This window comes from Apteryx mantelli, chromosome 18 (assembly GCF_036417845.1).
Source record: "Apteryx mantelli isolate bAptMan1 chromosome 18, bAptMan1.hap1, whole genome shotgun sequence".
NCBI classification, from domain to species: domain Eukaryota; kingdom Metazoa; phylum Chordata; class Aves; order Apterygiformes; family Apterygidae; genus Apteryx; species Apteryx mantelli.
The window spans coordinates 15,641,564-15,665,072 of NC_089995.1; the positions used below are offsets into that span (position 1 = coordinate 15,641,564).

The window sequence follows — 23,509 nt, forward strand, 5'->3', positions numbered from 1 at the left end:
CCCGCGGCGCACGTGGCACCCGCGCCTGGGCCGCTCACGTGACGCGACGCCGGGCTTCCCCCCCCTCCCCCTCCCCGCACACCCCTCCCCTTCCCTGCGCGTCTGACCCCGTCTCCCGTCTGGTCAAGAGCGGGCGGCGGCGCATGCGCGGCGCGGCCGCAGCACGCCCCCGCCCTGCCCCCCCCACCGCGTCTCCCTCCGCCCTATATAAGGCGCGCGCGGCGGGGCTCGCGGCTCCGCAGTGTGCGTGGGCGGCGCGGCGGCCTCCGCGCCCGCGCTGCAGCCACCCGCGCAGCCCCCGCCCCGCTCCCCTCCGCCTCCCGCCGCGGCCTGGCCCCGGCCCGGCCCCGGCGGAGCCATGAGCTCGGGCACCCCCTACATCGGCAGCAAGATCAGCCTCATCTCCAAGGCGCAGATCCGCTATGAGGGCATCCTCTACACCATCGACACCGAGAACTCCACCGTGGCGCTGGCCAAGGGTGAGGCGGCGGCGGCCGCGGGGCGTCGGGCCTGGGCTCCTGGGCCGCGGGGCGCCGCCGCCGCCGCCGCGCCGTGAGTCAGCATCCGGGGCGCCGCTTCCCCGGCGGCCGGAGGGGCCCTGGCGGCCCGGCGGCGCCCCCCCCCCTCCCCGGTTACCCGCCCCCTGAGGCGAGGCGCGGGAGCTGTCCGCCTTTCTGGCCCCTTTGGCGGAGCCCCGAGGCGGGTTCTGCCCGTGGCCGCTCGCGCTGTGGCGCCTCTCCGCCGCCTGTCAGCGCCCGGCTCGAGCAGGGCCGCGGATCGGCGCCGGGGGAAGCAACGTCGCTGCTGATGTGTCTTTGTTCCTTCGGTGATCGATAACGGGGCTCTGCCGGGGGGGGGGGGGGTCTGCGCCCGCCCCCGGCTCTGCCTGCCTCGCTCCGGCAAGGCTCCGCGGCGTGTCCCCCGCGCGGGCGGGCATCTTTGTCTCCGAGGTCCTCGCTGCCGTTTGGATGCAGCTGTTACCTGTGCTGGGAATTCCCGTGTTTGCTCTCGGGAAAACCTGTCCCGTCTTGCTTAGTCTCTCGAGCAGGATTTCATTTCTGAATGCTTTTAGTGTCCAGCTTGGTTGCTCCAGCTAATCTGCATGTGTTTTTCCCTGAGTTTTGTCCTTTTCCTTGTTCTGGAAAGTTCAGTTTGTTCATTGCCTTCAACAGCCCATCGTTCACCCTTCAGGGGTGGTTCGGAAACCAACATCTTTTGTCTCAAAATGCTGTGTGCTAGAACTTGAGACACTATGGTTTGCCTGATGGTTATCTGTCATAAGGCAGCCTATGCTATAGCCCTTATCTGGTATGCTGATGCTTATGTGAAGCTGGGCACAAATATTCAAAATGCCTTAGTGTTTGTTTTTAAGTGAAAAAATGTGAGTTTTCACAAATTCACTTTCTTACTACAGAAGTAGCTGTTTGTCTAACCATAGAAATGGAGCTATTTATGTCAGTGTTTCAATCAAAGTAATAGACTGAGAGACCACAGGAAAAGTGGAATTCATTTACCATATGTACAAGATGGTCTTCACCTTTGCTCAACAGAAAGAGATGGTTTCTTACATAGTTCTGGCTTCCACATAGCACTTGGTACTAAAGAGCTTAAGTGGTATGTTTCAAAGGCCTGTGTGATTAAAATACTTCATGGTTGAGAAAATGCATGCTTTGTATAAGATATCTGGCTAGGTCTTGTATGTGCTGGTCTCTGTGTTCAGTTTTGATGAACTGGAATTCCTAAAAAGTTGTTGTTACAATAGACTGGAAAAAAAAAAAACGCTCCCTCCCCCCCCACACCCTTAGTGCTGTTTTATAAACTTAACAGTACAAGCCTAGCCTTTCATTTTAGCTCAGTGTCTCCTAGGGTTTTTTTATTTTTATTTTTTATTAGGGGACTTTATACCAAAATTGTTGCTGCTCTGGCACAAATGTTGAAGTCGCAGCAATATAGGGATAGAAGCACCATGAACTACTGATTTGCAGTTCACGTTGTATAGATGGCTACTAAGCTACTGTTTAAGGCTCAGACAACTTTGATGAATACTCTGTATCCTATTCCCTTGATTTCTATCATCCATGTAGTACCAAGAATAACTTCAGTTGAAAGGGACCTCAGGAAGTAATCTAGTTCAGCCTCATACTCAAGGCAGGGCTAATATCAATTGATTCATATTCTGTTCTTGTTAAATCTAGATACATATACAATAACTTAAATGCTGGATAAGAAGATTCCATGTGCTCAGTTAAGCACTGCAAGAAAGTTGTCTATCTTGTTAGATGTTAAATTACAAATGTGAGAGATTAATACTGGTGAACTTATCCCCCCTACTGTAGAAGTCTGAAGAGACTAGAGTTTGGGGGCAAGAAATAACTATGCAGGCTCAGCTTTCCAGATGCCTAGTCATTCTGGTTACTCCTCTTGACTCTTCTGTGGTCTAGCTCTTCAGAGTCCTGCATATGAACACAAACTATGTTATAAGATACTAGCTGCAGTACAATGTTTTGACTTTTTTCTGTTCATCTGTAAACAATAGTCACTAACTTTGTGGTAGACAGCCCTTTGGACCTCTTCAGAAACTTAAAACTGTACTTTGTGATGTGCCTGAAGTTATTAAACACTTCATATGTAGGGGCAGGCATGTTCAAATCCTGTTTTGCCTATAATAAGGACATAGTTTTCCACACTTCTAGTTAGAAACCCAGGATATTTTGGGACCAGCCAACTGAGACTGCCTGGAAAGCTTCAGACTTTGCAGATCATGTATTTTTCTATGTGAAACCTGGCAGACTGATCCCAGAACACAGAATCCAGTGCTCAGAGTTGTTGTGTGCTGTGAAGCTAGCTGTTTTGTTCTCCAGCAGTCCCTGGGTAACTTTAGTATACATCACTATGAACTGTATGCTGTAATAATCTAATCTTGCACAGCGATATTGCCTTGGTTCATGTCTAAAAGGCCATAAGCATTGCTTTCAGTTTATTATCTGCTTCTAGTTGACTAGGTTACAGTTGTAATATGATCAAACAACAGCTGGAGATCTAAAATAACTCAGAGGTTGCAAACCCTAGTAACTAACGAAGGACAGTCAGTCAAAGGAAGTGACTGATGGTTTGTCCTTGCACCAGTTATGATTCTCTTCCAGTTAGGTATAAGCCAAGGTGCTAAACAGCATCAGTGAGATGGGGAGAGAGTTTGGCAATGATCTGCTGTACCCCAAGCTTATTCCCCCTTGTGAGCTCACTTCACTTTCAACAGGAGGTGAAACTGGAATACACCTTGCAGCACTAAACTCTTCTGGGGGGAGAAAAGGAATGCCTGGATGCAGCTTCCCATCTCTAAGAACAGGACTTCTGATGAGTAGGCCTGTCTACAACCACCATCGCTTGTAATAAGTTAGCGTCATTGTGGTATACCAGGGATGCTCAACACTGGTTTTGAGTTGATCCACTGTTTGCTACCCTTTCTTTTTCTGGGGGTGCTATAGTGCCTCCATGTTCTGTATAATCTGTGTGACAGAGCTGTCTGCAGTTATATCTCTCCAGCTGTGTAATGGGAGTAGCAGCTGGCTGGCATGTGAACATAGACTGACATAGCATGTCCTTGTGCAGGGGTTTTTGGGGTGTTTAGGATGTAACTGGTAAAGGTACTTCAGGCCTCTTGGCATGTCTGGATTGAAAGGTTAAGTATTTCTGTGATAACCTGTCAGAAGCAATTGCTGCAACTCCAGTATGGAATTCTTCCATTACCAGAAAGCATAGTTTAATCTGTGCTGATACTTATCCAAATTTGCAAAACTTCAAGAAAACAGAAAACTAGACATGTAGCTGATGAACTTCTGTAGCTTGTGACTGAAAGTCTCTGTACATGTACATCATGCTTATTCTCTAGTCCATTTCAAGCTCTTACACCTGAGTCTCCAAATGTGACTTTGCTGCCTTTATTCCTTCCTGCATTAACACTCCAGTAAGTCTGACTCTGACCTCCTTTACTTCCTGTTCAGTGGCTCAAATTTATGCTCCTCCCTGGTAGCTGCACAGTCAATTACAGCCTTCTTTCACTCTATTGTGTAAGGTTGTTCTGGTTAGTATCTGCACAAGTATTCTGATATCTGGGACTGTAAAGCCTCAGTAGTGACAAAACTAAAACCTCAGTACCTAAAGATTGCTTTGTAGTCAGTGGATATTGATCATAAAACCAGTGGCATGGAGCTTTGGGAGTGGAGATAGAAATAGAATTTCAATAGGGAGCTTTTGTCATTAACAAAAGCTTATTGTTGTCTGTATAATAAACATCTGAAACCGCAGGTGAAGATTTGAGCTATAAAGCTTTGTAAGAATTGTTCCCTGCTGCTTCAGGGGCATCTTCTGCCCTCTGCTGCAGTGGCAGTTGTCTTGAGCTGAATGCCTATATGGGACAGGGGCTGGGAAGAGAAGGGGAAATGCGACAGTATAGTGCTATGGGGGAAGTCCTTAGTTTTGGAGAAGGCTTCCTCACTCCACGTGGTCTGTAGTCTGCACCTTCATGGCTTGATGTAAACAAATCTGTTTATACAGGCTGCTGGAAAAAGTCAGCATTTGAGGGAACAGATGTGCAGGATAAGGGGAATCAGGGTTCTGGAAGTGATCTACTTTTTTATTACTTTTGGCAAGTATTGTAGGAATACTTCTTAATTGCCTAAATCTTAACTTATGAATACAGTGCTGCAAAGATAATATAGACTAATACTAATCTTTCTAATGCTGAAGTGCGATCCTTTGGTACTGAAGACCGGCCCACAGACAGACCTGCTCCTCCAAGAGAAGAAATCTATGAATACATCATTTTCCGGGGAAGTGACATCAAAGACATCACTGTATGTGAACCTCCAAAAGCTCAACATACTCTGCCACAAGACCCTGCCATTGTTCAAGTAAGTTAGCCTGAAGCATTGATAGAAAGCTCTGATAAAACACTGACAAACTTACAAAAACGAAGGCCAGTTATTTGTGTCCAGGAATTTTCAGATGACATGTTTGATGCATACCAATTTAATTTTAATATTTAAAATATCTGCAGCATTAGACTTCAGTCACTGTCTAGTTTACCTAGCTAAAATTGCAGGAAAATCGTAAAGAGGTAAACTAACACTTCTCAGTGTTAAAGCTTCAGTAATGCTGTACTTGAAGTAGAGAATCACTGCCAAAGCAAGTTGACTTCTGGGCACTGTAAATGTACTTTGTCTTGTTGCAGTCTTCGCTGGGCTCTGCCTCTACATCATCCTTTCAGCCACATGTGCCTTACAGCCCATTTAGAGGTATGCCACCTTACAGCCAGCTTGCTGCCAGCTCTTTGCTTAGCCAGCAATATGCAGCTTCATTAGGTTTAGGTAAGTAAAAACTTACTAAAGTTTTACTTTAAAGGTATGGTCCTTGTATGCAGCTGCTGTGAAATCAAGTTACAGCAACTCTTAGAGAATTGCTTGCCAAGTGTCAGGCTGTAACAAACAGCAAATAAGTAGTTAAGATGATCTGACTGCAGGGAGACCCATCTTACTTACACACACACACACACCCTTAAATAGCTAAAGGATCTTTCTGAAAGTAATGTAAACACTTAAATTGAGGACAGTTTGCTTCTAGTTTAACAAACCTTACATATACTGTATGTGTGTAAAGAGAACCTATACTCCCAGAGGACTGTAAATAAGCTGCTCTAATGCTGTTCTAGAGGTTCTTGTATCTCTTTCCAAGTCCTTCAGATGTTTCGCTACCTTGTATCTTATCCGTATATCTTTTTTGCTTTCTCTTCTTCCCTCTATCTCTTTAGAGAAATTGGTAAGCCCTCCAGCATCAGCAGCTGCTTCCAGCCCTAGTTCTTCTCCGTCTCCACAACCTGTTTCAGAGCCTGACATGTCTTCAGAGCCCCATCAGCTCTCTTCCAAGGGTAACAGCAGTTTGAGGACTCCAAATATTTGGAAGAACTGCATGGCACTTGCACACATTCTGTTTTTGTTAACCCCTCCTAGAATGATAGTACTTACATGGGTAATGCTGGTAGAACTAGTGTGTTCTTGGCTATTGCTGCTTTTCATTATGTGAAATATTACTTCCTCCTGCTCTAGAAGTATTGATTAGAGAGGCAGGAGAAAGAACAAGTACAGGTCAGTTGATCCTCTGCTGTAAGTATCAGGAGAGTGCTGAGGTCTAGGGATGCTGGCGTGCTGCATCTTATCAAGAAATACTTGCTGGCTTAGGACTGAGCAGTCTTTCCTAGAAAGACAAGCATACTGTTTAAATAGTGGGCAGCCTCGTTGTTAAAGGCATAGGTCAGTAGAAAAATCGGGAGTATTGCTGTAATTGAGGAAACTTTAGGGTGCATGATGGGGCTGTGTACCTTGTTGAGACTCTCAATTAGTAAAACATGACTAACAACTCAGTAAGCAATTCCAGAGTGTGGAGCTGTGGTGAACTAGGGTAACATAGTTCTGGATGTTTGCTTCTATGCTTAAAGAAAAACAAAACCAAAACACTTTTAAAGGAGGTTGAGTAGAGGTACTAGACTGACCATCTTCAGGGCAGAGAGGCCAGGTGCAGCTTGCATTTAAACATGATAATTAGTTCCACCTGTTTTTAACTTAAGCATGTATGCTTGTGTTGGCATGCAGTTATTCTACTTTCTTGTTTTGGCCATCAGCCTATACTCTTTCAATGTTCTGGCTAAGCTTTGAAACTCTTGTGTTAAACTTTCACAGCAGCTTTGTCCTACTGAATAATCCTTAGGCTGTGTCTGTTGTCTTTGCAAGTTTTCCAGGTATATGTAACTGGGAACCTGCATGATGTTACCTGGGTATATCTAGTGTGGACTTAAGTCATCCAAAGTGTCAGTGGCTTGGTTTATGTGTACTCTAAAGCTTTTCACTTTTCTTGCTCTTAAACTGTATTCGGTTAGTTTGCTTCCAAGCATTTTTTATGCATAACTACATGTCTGTAGTAATCCAAAGCTTCTAATTAAATGCAGAATGCAGTATTTCTTCTGAGTACTGAAGACTGTCACTTTATAATGTAATTGGTGTAAGGTATACCAAACCATGAAAAGTATTTACGTGTTTTGTAGTGTGAATAAATAAGCCTGGATGGAAGAGCTACAGAAGTCTTGGGTAACACTTTGGCCTTGACCAAGAAGGAATTTAAAAGGGTAACTTTGAGATCCTGGTCTGGTTTCAGGTTTTATTTGTTTGAAAGCTAGCAATAAGCAATGACAGTACTTCAAATAGTTGAAGAGCTTCTGAAGATGGCTTACAAAATGAGATATAGTTGAGGTTATTAAGCCTCTGCAGTGTTTTTTTTTCTGACAAAGCGGGTGAGCTTTCTTTGAGCAATTTCAAAGTGGTAACTTTTTCCTTTGAATTTAAGGTATCATGTAAAGTAAAATCCTGCATAACCAAGGATACACAAAGAAATTGGATTCCAGTATAAACTTTCTATTAAGAGACTGCCTTGGCTTGCATATCTAATGTGTGTCTAACTTGGTTTAAGAAATAAATGGGTAGACTTGCTGATTTAAGGCACTGGATTTGAGAGCCAAGACGACTTGTATGGCAGTAGTGCTTTACCCTAGTGCATATGCCACTTAGAAATAGTGTATAATGACACACACTGAAATTTTTGAGTAATTCCTTAAAAAAAAAAACCTTTCTCCATAGAAGTGGATAGGGTGTGAGTAGTGTTGGCACACTTTCTGAAATGCACTTTGTTATTGAAATTTTTGCAGGTGCTGGCTTTCCTTCTGTTCACCCAGTCCGCAAAAGCCCCATGGTAGAGCAGGCTGTTCAGACTGGCCCAGTTGACAACATGAATTCACAAAAGCTGCCCCCTGTGAAAGTAGCTCCAGGGGTTCAGCGCAATGGACGGCAGGTTCCACAGAGCAACAGTAAGACAAATGGTATGTATGTGCCACTTAACCTTGAAAGTGCCATTTTGAGTTGTTCTTCCACATTGCATACTAAGGAAAGTGCCATTTAGCAGCATCCTTCCAAGTTGCATAGTAAGGAAAGACTAAAGTATTCCAGTTTTGTTCTTGTGCTCCTTTATTAAGTCTCTTTTTCTTATTTAAGTTCCTGTAGATACAGTTCAGGCAACACCTGTGCAAACCCAAGGACAGGTGAATGATGAAAATAGAAGACCTCAAAGGAGAAGATCAGGTAGGTTCACCTGACACTAAGCATTGCTTTAGCTTATAAAAGCAAATATGTTAACTCCAGTGAAGGGTATTGGACAGAAGATTATGGGAGCAGAACAAGGCTTGATAAGGCTTTGGGCATTCAAAAGTGCTTCCCTGACAAAATAAGTTCTGGAGCCTCAGAAGTTTAGAACCTTCCAGAGACAGAGTTCTGGTGTTGGTGTGTCCATTCCCCCCTGCCCCTGGAAACTTGAAGGTATATTATAAAAACTGATGCTATGAGTTGGCAGCAACAACTAGATTTCTGTGAAACCTGAAGTATTTTTACTGGGAAGGGCAGCCTATTTAAGAATTTCCAGAGCTGTGGCTAACATAGCTCACAAATGAGAGGAACTATGGAGCCCTTGGTTCCGTAGAACAGTTTTTATGTGATTGAGACTGCCTGCTGGTAAGCAAAAGAAAGTGAAATGAACTTCAGATCTAAAGACATATTCCTGCCCAAGCAAAATGAGAAGGCAGGAAGCAAAACTTGAGACTCAAGTTTTCAAATCAATTTGCCTGAAGGCAACACTGTACAAGGGGGTGATAGCTTTTCCAAGAAAAGCTATCCAATAGTTTCTCAATTGGAAACGAGAAATGCTGTGAAAACTATACAAAGTACAAGCCTCTTCATGGCTGTATAAGTCTTGGGTGATTTTTTTTTTTTTTTTTTTTTTTTTTTTTTTTTTCCCCTCCCCTGAAACCAGTGGTCTGGTTTCTCCCTGCTGTCACGGCAGGTTTGCAGAGTAAGTACAGTAAGATGCTTGCAAATGAATAGCAAACAGAATTGATAGTTCTCCCCTTCCCCTGGTTTTACTTTATATAGTACTTGTTTTGATTTCCTCTCCTCACACTGAAAGGAAAGTTGGGAATAGTCTGTCTTAATAGTAGGACTAACATCCTGGAATGCTTTTCAGAAAGTTAAAGTATTGCTGTAATGTGTTTTCTACAGCCAAGTTCAGAAGTTACTTTCAAAGAGGTGTGGCCTAACCACAGGACTGGAAGCCAGAAACTCCTGAGTTCTAATCCTGGTTTCCTCTGGTCTTGAGCAAGTCATTTAACCTCCCTGCGCGTTACCAAGTGTTTAAACTCTCCTGCTTTCAGGAAACAGGAGAACCAGAAATCGTTCTAGAGGACAAAACAGACCAACTACTGTGAAGGAAAATACAATAAAATTTGAAGGTGACTTTGACTTTGAAAGTGCAAATGCACAATTCAACAGAGAGGAACTTGATAAAGAATTCAAGAAGAAACTGAACTTTAAAGGTTTGTGGCTTCATTAAATATGAATTGCTGAGCTAGTAGTAAACACTGCATAGAGAAACTCATTCTGAGAAATTGCATGGTTACATGTGGCAGCAACTCAAATGTTGTCTGAGGGAGCAAGAAAACAGATGGCTCTTCAGTATGCATCAAGGAAGTATAATACATTTTATTATCTTCAGATGACAAAGCAGAGACAGGGGAAGAAAAAGGGGACCCTGGAGTGGCAACTCAAAACAATGATGGTAATGCAGAGGAGGACCTTCTGGGACCCAACTGCTATTATGATAAATCTAAGTCTTTCTTTGACAACATCTCTTCAGAACTGAAATCTAGGTAAATATTTTTGAAAAGCTTGCTTTTTTGCCTCTTCGTCTCATCAAAATAGTTTGGACTGTGCAATTTTAGGCCTAGAATTCCAGGCATAATCCATGGAATGTGGTTTAATTCTTTAAAACTCTTAGTGCAAGACGACTGGCAAAACAGTCTTTAAAAGGGAGGACTGCCATGCATCTGATGGCTCACTAGTCATATTACTAAGCTTCATGCAGTGAGATGAACAAAAAGCAAAGATTTCAGCTGTCTCTGTTCCACCTTGCTGGAACTATGATACAAGAATTTCCAACTGTCTCTTCTAGTACTGACTTTGCACCCATCTGACTTAGAAAAACATCTTATCTGATTCGTGGGAGGAGGCAAACAGGGTCATGCTGTGCTGAAGATGGTGCAGCTATGCAGCTTGTAGACTGGAGCAAGCTAAGCCTGGAGTCTGGGCAGGGAGGAGCTCAAGTCTGTCTGTAGAAATGCATTAAATATGGGGAACATTGATCTTGCTTTTTTTTTTAATAATCTGCTGCTGCTGACACTGGTGTTATCAACCACATAGTGAAGTTAGGCTTCCCTTTAGTGTCAGTATGTAAAATTCCCTCGGTAATGTTTCTGCTTCCCTTTAACAAAGTTTTCTTCCAAGTGCTTGCTGTAAGGCATCCAGGGTTATGCAGGAAGAAGCAAACTGGTGCTGTGGAGCTCCTTCAGTAGGTGTCTGCTGAACCTCAGCTGTGACAAGACTTCCTGGGAAGTCTTCTGGAAAGGCTTCACTAGAATTGGGAATTTATTATTTTTTCCAAAAAAAAACCACTGGGGTTTGAATTGCTAGTGAAGCCCTGTTTGACCCTTTTCAAGGCCCATTCTAGGCCCATCTTTAGTTTTCTGGACTGAAAAAGTAGCTTGTGAAAGTCCACAGCTGTCACTTTGAAACCCATGCTTACCACAGGGATTGAGTTAGTGATTGTGCCTACGCTGCAGCTTGTTCTTGATGCAGTCCTTTAAAAAAAGGAGCGTTTTAGTTCAACAAAATAGGGTGTTTGAAGCTTCCTGGTGAATGAGTTAGAGGCTATTTAATGTTTGTTTAATCTGAATGTAGTATTGTTCAGTTCTAGGCGCACGACGTGGGCTGAAGAAAGGAAGCTCAATACAGAGACATTTGGAGTGTCTGGACGGTTCCTTCGTGGCCGCAGCTTTCGCGGGGGATTTCGAGGTGGAAGGGGTAGTGGAGCAGCAAGGAGAAACCAAACCACTCACAGAGCTGGTACTGGCAGAGTGTAACTTCAGAGGCAAGTTTTTAGCAAATATTGTCTCAGAACTCTGAACTAGGTCTGTCTCTTGTTGCCTGAACTGTCTGCAACCCATTTTGCTTTCTAATCTCATGGATACATCAAAATTATTCCTTATTGTATCTGGTATATCTTTCCAAGTGATAAAAGGAAATATGAGGAGTTTAAAACGTTTTTGTCTTTGTTCTGTTGATTTCTGGAGCTAGCCTTCTGTCAACTTCAGAAAGCAAGAGCTGCTTATTTCAGCTGCAGTAATGTAATGTTGAGGCTTTCTAGCTAAGCATTTCAGAGTTGATATAAGGGTAAAAAAATTCATTGCTTCCTTCTTGTTGGGGAAGGATCTCCTGGTATCAAATCTAAATCTGCCTTTTTTCCTGAATAGGTTTTAACATTTCTCCTGAGAAGATGAAACTGTACATAGAAAGAAAGCGACCAACTGCTGCACTAATGTGGGAAAATGGTTCATATTGTTTACTGTCTCAGCTCAAATGACAGAACTTCATGTACTACTGCTTCTATTCTGGACTTATTTTGGACCAGCAACTAACAGCTGGAATATTCTTTGGAAGAGGGAATGTGTTCAGGGGTACCTTCTTCAGGGTGGCTTTAATTTTTGTTTTGAGTTTTTTGTTTTTTTAAGTGCAGACTAACTTACAACATGGTTCTTCTTTCCGGGTCTCTCAAAGGCTGCTATAGTCTAAGCTTAGTCAGACTCCTTTTCTGTACCCTGAAGAAGATAATCATGCTATTTTAACATGGAACCAAAGCTCACTTGAAATAAACCAGCTAACTTGTTTGTTCTGAGTAACCAAATGGATTCTTTGGTGCTGCTGGTCTTATTGGTCTAGGCAGCATGAGAAGTAGCACTTGGTATCTGGAAGAACGGATTCCTGGTGCTGAGGAGTTATGTATATTGTCACTTGGGAATACTGGATTGTTGATCATGTAGTAGTGTAAATGACTGGACAACTGTTTGTCAGCTGGTACGAACGTGGAGGTACGGCAGGCTTGCACGCAACTGTGACTCTCCCTCAGATTGGCGAAGGGTGCTGGGCACTCAAAGCCTTAGAATAGAGGTTAGGGCAGCGTGGGAGGAGCAGGGTGCTGTGGTGTCGGCAGGACAGGAGCAGCGAGTGTCTCTGCCTCTGCTCAAATAGTCTTCTGCAGTAGGTAGCTGTCTAGGAAGGAGCTCAGAAGCTCTGATTTGCCTCTGTTTCTACCTCGTTCGTAGACAGTACTAACAGCAAACAGTTCTCTGTACACTAGTAGACTGTGGTGGAACACTATGGAATGTTTTCATTAAACTAGGAATGGGGAGTCCATATAATGAAGCTTAACAGATGGGCATGTTTAATTTGTTTCCTCTAAACCCCTCCATACTGTAAATAGTTTAGTTGTTCTTTTGTTTTTAAAATCTGTATGTGGGGAAAGGGGCTGGGAGGGAGGGGGTTAAATTTGTTTGCATGAATAAGTGGGTTAAATTGCTATAGGCATGTGTCCCTTTTTTGTTTGGTAGGGAATTTTGTTGAAAAAGCACCTTGATGACTGAACCCCTTACATAGCTAGAATTTTTTTAGTTATGCATTGACTTAGGTTACTGTAAAAGCTTGGATTTATTTTTGTAGGACTTTATTGCTAAGAATTAGAACATAGCAGTGGGGCTGCTCTTTGGAGTAATGTAAATTGTAATTATAATAAACATGTAAATGTTTAATGTTTTCCTCCTAGTGTGTTCTGTACATAACTCAGCAACACCAGCCCATACAACTTGTCCAATACCTGTCCTAATAGGGTTCAAATTTAAGTCAAAGGAAATTGTATTGCAGAGTTCTAGCCAGCCTGAAAAGTATTACATGGTATTTGTAAACGGTGCTTAAAAACCCTGTTACAGCCTTTGAGCCCTTTCTTACAGTTATCCTGCATTCTTATGTTCGGTCACTCTGGGGAGATTTGAGGATTGAGAAAACTACCTAATGAATGGAATAGTTGCCCAAACTGCAATGTGTGTTCCTCATTCTTTGTGCATCTGATGGAACCTGAAGTCTGTGTATTGGTAACTTAACTATTACTTTGTTCTGGGTGGCAATGCTTCTGGCTTCAGTAGCCACAAATGCTGTTAGTATCTGGGCTCATACCAGCAAAAAAGGGTGTGTGCTAAAATAATGTGGAAGCTGCTACAAGCCTCTAATTTCTCTGCTGGCAAAACAGTCAGTGTGACATTATGTTTTAAGATGGACTCACACTGCCAAAATCAACTAAGCAGTGAGTACTTCATAGCTTGTCCTATGTGACTGCAGTGAAATGAGAAATCGGAATTAACTTCTGTACAACAATTCCTTTTGGTTTTTTAAGGCAATAGTTCCCTTTGTTACACATTAAGCCTCAGCTCTAACAGCTTCAAGACATGATTGCTCTGTTGCTGACAATACTGAGGTTGTTTTACTATGAACATATTGCAGCATTTCCACAGGTAGAGTCCTGTATCTGCATCATCTTTGTGTACTGTAGTAGCGTAAGGAGCCTAATGGCTTAACACTCCTGGGCTAATCGGTTGCTAGCCCTTGTCTACCACAAACACTCATTCTAGTTCAGTCTGTGGCAGACAACTGGACGTAGCTCTTTCATGTGAAAGATCCCTAAGACTAGGGAAAGACAGTGACTCCTGCAAGAAACCAAACAGCCTAGCAATTCAAAACTCCTGTTTAAGGCCTCAGGGTAGCACTTCATCCCATAAGGCATGTCAGACTTAATGCTGTATTCCAGCAAGACAGTTTCTCTAGCTTATGTGGTCTAATACTTCCCTGAGCAGGAGAGGGGAAAAAAAAAAAATCACTGCAGCTTTCCTGTCCTTGATTCCTGATACTCTGCCCACACTTTCCTTTGAAGCATTTAGCTGTAAACAGCTGCTCAGTTGTGGTGCAACAGGCCAGGAAAAACATGTGAGCTACTGCAGGCTGCTTTATCTGCTGACTGGGGCTATGGCATCTCCCACTCCAGTCTAAAGGGCCTTCCTAGAACCCCTCAGGGGGTTGGTTAATCTCCCTTTGTGGGGGCAAGGTGCCTGTCACAAAGGTACTGTGGAAAGTAAAGGTTCTTTTTCACTCTCTCCCTGTTCTTCCCCACCTGCCTACTTGTGGAAGCTCTTGCTTTACACCTATAAAACCATTTGTTCTTTGAATGTCAAAACCAGATTGAAGAACCGCTTGCAAAGGCTGTCTTATTTCCTGTTCAATCTACTTGGTGGTGATGTATATAGGAAAAGTTATATATTAAAAAAGTGGCACCTAGCATTGCCACTTTGAGATTAAAACAGCTCTAAGGAAAAGCAACCTCTGCGGGCAGGTAGCAAGCCTTATAGATAAAAGCCCTTGAGGGTGAGAGGTGTCTTTGAAATTGAAAAGGCAACATAAGCAGCAAAGCACAAGTCACAAGATGACCCAACTTCCCCCTTCCTTGGAAGCTTTACCTCAGCACTGGGAGCAAACTGCTTTCCTTAGGAGTATGGGTTTTACTCTGTAAACATGACTCTAAGGAAAGGTAAACAAGATCACAGTGTGCAAAAAAAAAAAAAAAAAAGGCAGGAGGAAAAAAACCCAGCTAGAATCAGTTATGTTAATGCCTATGGAGCATAAAAGCTTGCAGGCCCACTATCATCCAGGCAAGCCTTCTATTTTAGATCAGCCTCTATCCCAAATACAAGTAACATGGCCATAGCCAAACCAGCAGGGCTGTTTTCCCTGGTGCCTGCAGGGACAAGCCCTACCTCTGCTAACAGCAAGACTTCCAGGTGCCACCCATTCCTCTTTTTGCCCTCTGTGTTGGAAAGGGGTTAAAAATAGTGCAGTGGAGTAGGGGCTGTTAGCAACAGAGCTAAGTTTGAGAATTGTCTTTATCAAGTTTATTATTGAGCAAAGCTGTTGAAAGCAGATGAATCAACTGGAAACAGCTTTTCACCTAGCTCTCACTAGCTTAACAAACCTATTCTTAAATAGGTAGTGTTGGAAGACTGCCAAAACTGAGGATATCAACAAATGTACCACCATGCAAATACTTATCTGGAACAGAGTATCAAATTGGGATAGTCACAGTCAGTCTCTTTTGTGCTTTTTTTAAAGCATAGATGAATAATCAGTTATCACCTGCCATTTCCAAATGTGTCTATTTTGAAGTTTATTATATTACAAGTTAATGAGTGCATATCTGATCTGATTAATAACTGCATGTTTCCAAAGACCAGAGGATGATTCTATAACATGATATGACTTTTGGTACAAAACAGTAGTACAGAGGTAGGCTTTTACATTATTTATAGAATGTAAGGGATCTACCCTACAGAAGGGAAGAGGGAACTAGCTGTGGGAATATGCTGAATGTGAACAGTAAGCAGAGGTTTGACCAGGAACTGAACACCACTCCTGCTGGTGAGACATATGGAAGAACTAGCATGAAATTAAGTACAAAAGGAGAAACTGGACTAGAGCTTTATGGTTTAACTCTTGTGGTATGTAACATTCTTTGCAGTTACTTTTAGCATTAGGAAGTTGTTGGTCTACAAATCCCCTAGTGGGCAATCACAATAGCAACATTTTATTCTGACCCGGATGAATCATGCAAAATCTAGGTAAGTAGCAAGTCACACACCTCTTCTGTTATGACATGCCTCCAAAACAATCAATCCTCTTGCTGGCTTCCCAAAGCATTACACCCCAAATTCTCTATACTCTTCTTTAGAGGAAAACCCAGTACAGTTTGTGACAGAGGGTGGTTAAGACTTATGTCCAGACCCTAGCCCTTTAAATTCAGAAGTACAATTTAGGAAAAAAGACCCTCACATCTCCATATTAGTTACATTCTGTTGAGGCCATGTGACAACATTGTTATGAGAGCCAGCTAAGAAGAGTGAAAGAGAATCATTAAACAAAGTGAAATGTCAGAGAAAAAAAATGTAAATAGATCTTTGTTCTTTAATGGGTCTTTCTTGCTGTTTTGTAGCCAACCAAGTAGTCCTAGGTAATTAAAATCCAAGGAACAAATAGATTTCTTTAAAATAAGAGTTAAAAAAAAAAAACAGTAGGTTTATTGTATGTCTCAAGAGGGGCACAGTATGAATAAATGGAATGCCTACATGTTGTCTATACAGAATAACCCATCACTTGAATTAAAAAGCAGCTAAGCAGTTGAATTTCAGTCATCATGATGTTTTCTTCTGTTTTTTCTTTTCATTTTCTTCCTTTTCTTTTTCAATTTCAGCAACATACTTCTCAATTTCTTCAGGGCTTAAAATCTTAAAAGAGAAACACAAGTGACCCTCAAGATGCTAATACAACTTAAGAGGCTTTTATTTAAGTGATAGTTAACTCTGACATGGAAAGAAAGTTACAATATCATTTATATAGACACAGCTACATTGCGCAGACACAGCAACATTAAGCATTCCTTGGTCACTAATATCAAATAGAAGTATTTGCCAAAGCAGAACGGGTGATTAAGGGCTGGAAGTTATTGTAAACCTACAGCAACAGTATCAGAGAAACAGGCTTCAAAAAGGAGAAAAACAAAACAACCGCCTTACCTTCAGTGGCTGATCTCGTCTCATAACTGCCAGCTCAATGTTTTTCCCACCAGACTGTACAACCTTAATAAAAGTTAGATGTAGATATTAGCAGTCTATCCATTAGTCAGTTCTAGCAAACTCTCAAATCCTCATGGCCAAGGGAGATGGCTGGGAAGTATTTCCCTTGTTAGCTCCATCTCTCCTCCCCATTAGTAGTACAACCCTTAAAGCAAAAAAAAGCAAGGGTCTTTCTTCTGGTGTCAGTGCTCTCAGTTATTGCTGAAGAACACCACATTTCTACAGTCTGACTTTAGATCTAAACTTTCCATATCTTAAATTTCAATACAGAAGCAAAACGTAGTGCACATGGTTTAGTGCATCTTTGATACAATTTTGTTTTAATTGCCAGAACTGAAGTCTGTTTTCCTTCCCAAAGAACTGCTAGTAAATTCTTCCATGTGAATTACATAAAGCTTGAATTACAGAAACTTGAATTTAATCCCATATTCAAATACACAGTGCCCTCAGCCTACAACACATATAGTTTTAGTAGATTATTTTATAGTACTTCCCTGTGGCATATATACTTGTATGTACTCGTATTTAAGATGTTAATCCAGACATATGGTGAAAAGTCATGCAAGGCTTTTGAAGCAGACTCACCTCAAGAAGAGCCTTGATGACAAGTTTAATAGTTAGGTCGTCTGTCTCAATGGCTTCATCGGTATAGTTTTTCTCCAGGAATTCACGCACGGATTTGGCTCCTCTGCCAATGGCATTAGCCTGGAAACATTGAAGAAAAGGTTAAGCATGGAAGTTTAAAAAAAGATGTCATTTACATAAGTTGTACACTTATACAATCTTAAGCCATTTTATGATCACCATGTATTGTTCAGTAGACTGAACATGTTACTTCCCATGTCACATGGGAAAAAGAGGGTAGAGGAGTCAGGCATATGTGTTTTTTGGAAGACAGGGTAAGATTTCCTAACTAAAGCTAAATTGCAGACTGCTATTCCAAGTAAATTTTATCATCAAGGATTCTTGCAGTTGTGAGGTAGCACCATCTGCCCAGTTAGATCTCCCTTCTACAGTCTCTAACAGAGACATTAACTCTTGAATATTTCATTAAGTATCAGACAGAGACAGAACCAACTCACCTTCCAAGCATGGTATGTACCAGATGGATCAGTCTGATACAGCCGGGGGGTTCCATCAAAGTCAAATCCCACAATAAGAGCAGAGATACCAAAAGGTCTGCGGCCATTGCTTTGAGTATATCTCTGATGAGAAAGAGGACACATTTATTTCAGAAGCAGTTCTAAAAGCTTTTCTAGAGTAGAAAGCAGAATCTGTGGAAGTTACAACCAGAAAAGGGATTAGAAGTGTTTTTAATTGTCTTATCAACCTATTGAAGTTAGAATTCCTTGCCTTACAAAAGACCACAAGTAATCAAGTAAGATGCAGTTATTTTTCAACTCCTTTTCTTAACATCCATTGAAGTTTTCTGCATGATTACAGTTATCAGAAAAGAATCTTTCTTGTCTGCAGGCTACCGCCAAGAAGCAGACAGACTAAAGACTAAAAGCCCAGCTATAACACTGTGTTCTGACAAGCACGCTTAAGAAGCTAAAAAAGAGGATGATGACATTTGAACAGTTTTCAACAGTAGTTTGCAACTTTCCTATTAGAAAGCATAGCATCATCTGCAGTGACAAATAGGTTGCAGGAAAAACAAGATTATAGTCCTTCTCCTGACATCAGTTTAGCTAAATAGTTGCCACATTGCACACAAGAAGTGGTCATGAGGCAAGGAGTCCTGATACCAGCAGCACTATTTCAGTAGGAATACAGTAAGACAGTAAAACTGTTACAGTTTGTAACAGTTGTAGAGAATTTGTGAATGGGCCAGAATGAAAGACTACCTAAACGTGAGATTACTGTAAGGAAATAAAGTGAAGCTTTGGAAAGCAGTATTCTGCTCTGGTAGACCAATGATTATTACAAGAATTACGCTATTATCATCATTGCTATACTAACACGTCTGTGGATAAGTAAAATAAGACTTCTGCTAATCCCCACTAGTTACTGAAAATTAGAGTTTAGTGCATTGGCAAATGAATCATTTTACCACAGAATGCAGTTGGGCATATTTTGACATTGTAGTTCATTTTAAATTCATGAATATCAAATGTGAAATATATTAAGTACAGCACTGATTTTCTCCCCTCTTGCCCCTCCCTGCAATGTCTTAGTAGAAGGAAACTGTAATAGGAGCCATGAAGACGTTTTGACAATAACACAGCACTATCATTGTGCACGTGAATTAAAGCTGTAGATTAGCTTTAGCACAACACTTTGCTGAGTGTTCCTCATAATATACACAAGTGTAGTTAATGCAGTCTTTACAAAGTATTAATTTGTTCATCTTTAGGAAAAAACTTGCAATCAGCTCTCCTTCCTCTCTATTACTACAGCTCTATTTCCAACAAATAACTGTAGTCTGTTTTGTTACCCTGATTTTTACTAGCCAAGCAGAATGTGGCCACAAGAAAAGGTTTTATCTGCTTGGTCTGAAGTGCTGCTCACTGAACATATTTTAAACATCTCTGTACAGTTCAACATACCTGTTTCAGACTAGCGATGTAACGTGTGATGTATTCCACAGTGACAGGATCCTCCACTGTAAGTCTATGGCTTTGACACTCTACGCGAGCTCTATTTATAACTATTCTGGCATCAGCTGTAAGCCCTGAAATGACAGTGTATTCGCTGTATGTTCAGAGTCATACTTCATACTGTATGCACAAATAAGACATCTAGTCTGCCCCAAAAGGCTCACAAGGTCAGTGTCGACAAAAAACCCATAGCAAATGAGAATGCACTTTCTCAAGTTTGCTGAGCAAGAATAGCACTTTTAAAGCAATAATAAGGAGTTTGTGTATCAAAATTAAGTAGAAAGTTTTAGCTTACAACTTTCATGTCTGTGAGTCAGATTACTTAGTCCAAAGTTGCATAGTGTTATCAGAACACTACCAACAGACTGAAAGCATTCCATCAAACAGCAGTTTAGCAAAGCAATTTCAGTTCTCAAACATTTCAATTATAATTTTTTATACAATCCTCCTAATTATGAGCCTGCTTATCTTCCCAGTAAATCTTGTCTACTTGATGGGGATATAGCAGCATGATGCTAATTGCCATAAGTGAGTATGAAGGATTGAAATTTGATTTAAGGAAAAGGCTCATTAAAAAAACGAAACAACTAGTTTCCCATTTTATTTTTTGGCTAATGACTCCACTTTCAGCCAATAGCCTTGTTTCCTCAAGAGGACTTTTCCTCAAGCCTGTGAGCCCACCTGCAAGTACCACAATCCTTAGCTAAGGAAGCAAGGCAACCAAAGTTAGTTGAGCTCATCATTCTGGCGTACTAACTCTAAAGAACAGTATCATTGCCTGTTAAATTAGATCTCTCCTTAAAACATTACTGACACGAAGATTCTAAATTACTTCAAGAGAGGAGAATTTTTCTGAAATCCATTTTCTCTCCTTTTAACTTCCATGCCCCTTGTGTAAGTTTTGAACAACGGAAATTAGTTAAGGCATTTGGAACAAGAAGAACGTGAAAGTAAAATGTTTACGCTTCAAACCACTGGAGACAGGACTGTTCATTCAGAGCGAGTCTTCTGAATTAGAATGTAAGGGATTTTTCTTTGTTTATGCAAGACTGTTTGCAAAACAGCTTTTTTGGCTTGATGCATGCAGGAAAAGGTACCTGTAACTGACTCATGCCTCTTATCACTCTTGTGAAATGTATTAATATGCCTCTCCGCTCCTCTGAGCCAAAAATCTGCATCTGTGCCAACGACACATCAGTTCTTAGTTTTCATCCTCATGTTTAACCCAGAGGACCCCGTTAGCTCCAACAAATATTTCCTTTCATTAGATCACCATCTCTCTATATATATTTATACATATACTGAGCTGCTCTTATTCAAAAAGAACAAGCAATTGTACATACTCTTTCCCCACAGTCCTCAGCCAGTTACACAAAGCATTTTTGTTTTCAGAACTCATAAACCTACCCAAAGATGCTCCAATAACTGCTATACCTAATTCAAAACCCTGTAGAGATCATATACCTGCAAAAGCCATGCAGACATTGTCATCAAGAGCACAGATCTTTCGTACAGTTCTTTCATCCTGAAGTTTTGCCACAGACTTCTTTTCCACACCAAGAACAACAATATCCTTCCCTCTTACTCCAACCTTCAATGCATGAGAGAGAGAGAGAGAGAGAGAGAGAGAGAGAAGAAACAGTTAAGACTGGCCTCCAAAACCCAGTAGTTACAGACTTTACTGAAATGAGTAGAAGAAAAAAAAAATTATTTCAACCTGAAGCTGGTATTTTGTTTCCTACTGCATCAACCTGGAAAAAGGACTAATGTAAGAAGAGAAATTGCATTAGATTGCAGAGTGTGGTTTCATAATCAGCTTACACCCATTTAAATCTATGCTGCTCCTAAAAGGTATATTCCCACTCCTCCCAACTGTGTTTTCCCCAACTCTCCCCAATACCAGAATTAGAATTTCTGCAGCTACACAGAAAAGTGGATAAGGTAGGTGACCCAGCTGAAAATTAACCCCTAAAAAGGTAACCAGGCCAAGTGGCTGGAACTATCCATTTTAGTAGCAGCAAGACCCTAAATCAGCTTAAATTGATTATGAAGCCATTGCCTTAGGTCCAGAAGCCGGATCAAGATAAGACTGCCACGGTGACTGGTTCACTGGTGTTGTTCAAGTCAGAACCCCAGATACTTCAGATGAGACCAAGTAAAATCTGCAAGCAGCAGCCTGTCAATGGCTTGCTTCCTTGTACTAATTCATACTCTTGAATATACCTCTGCCAACACTTGGGAAAAAGAAAATGGGCCTTTCATACTTTTAATTCTGCTCCTTTTCATAGAGGGACATGCATAATTTGTTCTTATACAGTGGCCCAGCTCTTAATATGTTACAGGTCTTTCTAAAAACATTAAACTCAATCAACTACTCAACAAGAGATAAAGTACAGATAAGGTTATATTAAATGTTAGCTCCGCTTTTACAGTGCTTCCAATTTGGGGGTGGGGGGGCACATCTATTTGGGACTAAGTCTTGTTATAGTTGTTCTTATCCCAAACACAGTAAGTTCTTCCAGCTATTTTGTTATTAGGGAATTAGCATAGTTTCCCACCTCCCAATGGTAAGAGTTTTCACTGGGCATAAGTCTGGACAACTGGAAGACCAAAGCCTACATACCTTTGCTGACATGTTTCCCAATCCACTGGGAATCTGTATTTTGCCCTAGTATGAAGTATTACCATTTTAACGATAGGTAGGGTAATGAATTAGAGGATCATTATTTTTCAGTAGGTCAAGCAACAGTTTTGTTCCCTCATGACAGAGAGGGAGCTGCTCCGCTCACTCAACCTTCCCCAGTTCGCATGCGGCCAAGCAGTCAATGCAGTAGCTGCCAGGACTCCCCCTTACACTCCCCCCCCCCCCAACCTGTAACTGCCACCAGCGCCGGGCCTCAGATTCAATGGCTCAATAAATAAAGAACTGTAATACATCCAACAGCCCCTGCCCCCCTCCAAAAAACCCCCAAAACCCACCATAATAATCACTTGAAATAGAACACAGGTTTTACACACAACACCGTATCCCTTCTAAAGGAAAAGTAATTTTTAAGGTAGCTTCAAAACCATTATTTAGCTTTGAAATCGGTGTTACGGCTTCAGACCCCAAGCAGAGTTTGAGTAATACGCTCCGAGAAAACAAATCGAGTTTTCGGCAGGCAATAAAGGCCAACCTTCCCCCACAAGCCCGGTCTCGCCGGCGTCTCCAGGCCGCCAGAACCCCGCTGACAGCGGCACGTTTCAGCGGCGACGAAAGCCGCGCCGGGGAGCCCCCGCCGCCGCGAAACGCGCGCTCGCCGAGCGGGCGCCCCCACCTCACCGGGCAGAAGATGGAGGCGCGGCGCCCCGCGGCGGGGCGAGGCCAGGCGGCGCGGAAGCGGCAGCGGGCCGAGCGCCGGCGGGGGCAGGCCGGCCCCGAGGCGCCGCTCTCCTCCCGCTCGAGACGGGGCCGAGCGCCCTCGGCCGGCGCCAGGCGCCGCGCAGGGGCCCGCGCCTCAGCGAGCCAGGCCGCGCGCGACGCCCCCAACGGCCGCTCGCGCCGCCCCCCCCCCCCCGCAACGGCCGCTCCCCCCCCCGCCGCCACGGCCGCTCGCGCCCCCCCCCCCCCCCAACGACCGCCGGCGCGGCGCGGCGCAGCGCTCACTCACCGCGGTGGAGCCCTTCTTCACCGCCTCCTGGGCGTACTCCACCTGGAAGAGGTGCCCGTCCGGCGAGAAGACCGTGATGGCCCGGTCGTAGCTCATGCCTGCCGCCCGCTGCCCTGCGCGTGTGCGCGGGGTGAGATGCCGCCGTCCTCCCGCGTGTCCCCCCCCCTCCGCGCCGCGCAGCTCCCCCGGGGCCTCCGCGCCGCGGCCGGAACCAGCAGCCTCCCTCAAAACAGCACACTCATCCCCCCGCCCCTCGGCGCGCGCCGCTTCCGGAGCCGCGCGCCCGCCGCCCGCCGCGCCGCGCCGCGCCGCGCCGACGGCGCCCCTTGCGCCAAGTCCGTACGCTGCACCCCACAGCCCGGCGCAGGCAACCGCCGCCGCCGCTCCGCGTTACGCACCCGACGTAGGCGGCGGGCTCCGCAAGGTGCCTAAACCGCCCCCCCACTCCCCCCAAACCCACATCCCCGCGCTCACGCACTTGGCGTAGGTGGCCGCCTGCCTACGCACTTGGCGCACCTGGCGAGGAGATGCTGCGGGCCTGCGACAGGAAACCC

General features: G+C 43.3%; 2 protein-coding genes across 3 annotated transcripts; one reads left to right on the forward strand and one right to left on the reverse strand.

Moving 5' to 3' along the window:
* The first annotated feature begins 290 nt into the window (after nucleotides 1-290).
* LSM14B (LSM family member 14B) lies at nucleotides 291-12,787 on the forward strand. 2 transcript variants are annotated; one of them, XM_067307460.1, is made up of 10 exons: nucleotides 292-479; nucleotides 4,747-4,910; nucleotides 5,231-5,366; nucleotides 5,807-5,923; nucleotides 7,751-7,921; nucleotides 8,094-8,180; nucleotides 9,302-9,463; nucleotides 9,643-9,796; nucleotides 10,894-11,073; nucleotides 11,456-12,787. In XM_067307460.1, exons 1-9 carry the CDS (start codon nucleotides 359-361, stop codon nucleotides 11,063-11,065), a joined length of 1,284 nt encoding a protein of 427 aa, XP_067163561.1. In that variant the 5' UTR covers nucleotides 292-358; the 3' UTR covers nucleotides 11,066-11,073; nucleotides 11,456-12,787. The 2 variants fall into 2 exon arrangements, with proteins under 2 accessions (XP_067163562.1, XP_067163561.1); XM_067307461.1 differs by lacking the exon at nucleotides 5,807-5,923 and having other exon boundaries at nucleotides 291-479.
* Nucleotides 12,788-16,127: 3,340 nt separating this feature from the next.
* Nucleotides 16,128-23,188, reverse strand: PSMA7 (proteasome 20S subunit alpha 7). The gene is made up of 7 exons (XM_067307689.1): nucleotides 22,956-23,188; nucleotides 20,770-20,896; nucleotides 19,255-19,379; nucleotides 17,788-17,910; nucleotides 17,291-17,410; nucleotides 16,646-16,708; nucleotides 16,128-16,357 (listed from the first exon to the last, which is right to left on the reverse strand). The coding sequence occupies exons 1-7, from the start codon at nucleotides 23,049-23,051 to the stop codon at nucleotides 16,265-16,267; spliced, it is 747 nt and encodes a 248-aa protein (XP_067163790.1). The 5' UTR covers nucleotides 23,052-23,188; the 3' UTR covers nucleotides 16,128-16,264.
* Between the last annotated feature and the right edge of the window lie 321 nt (nucleotides 23,189-23,509).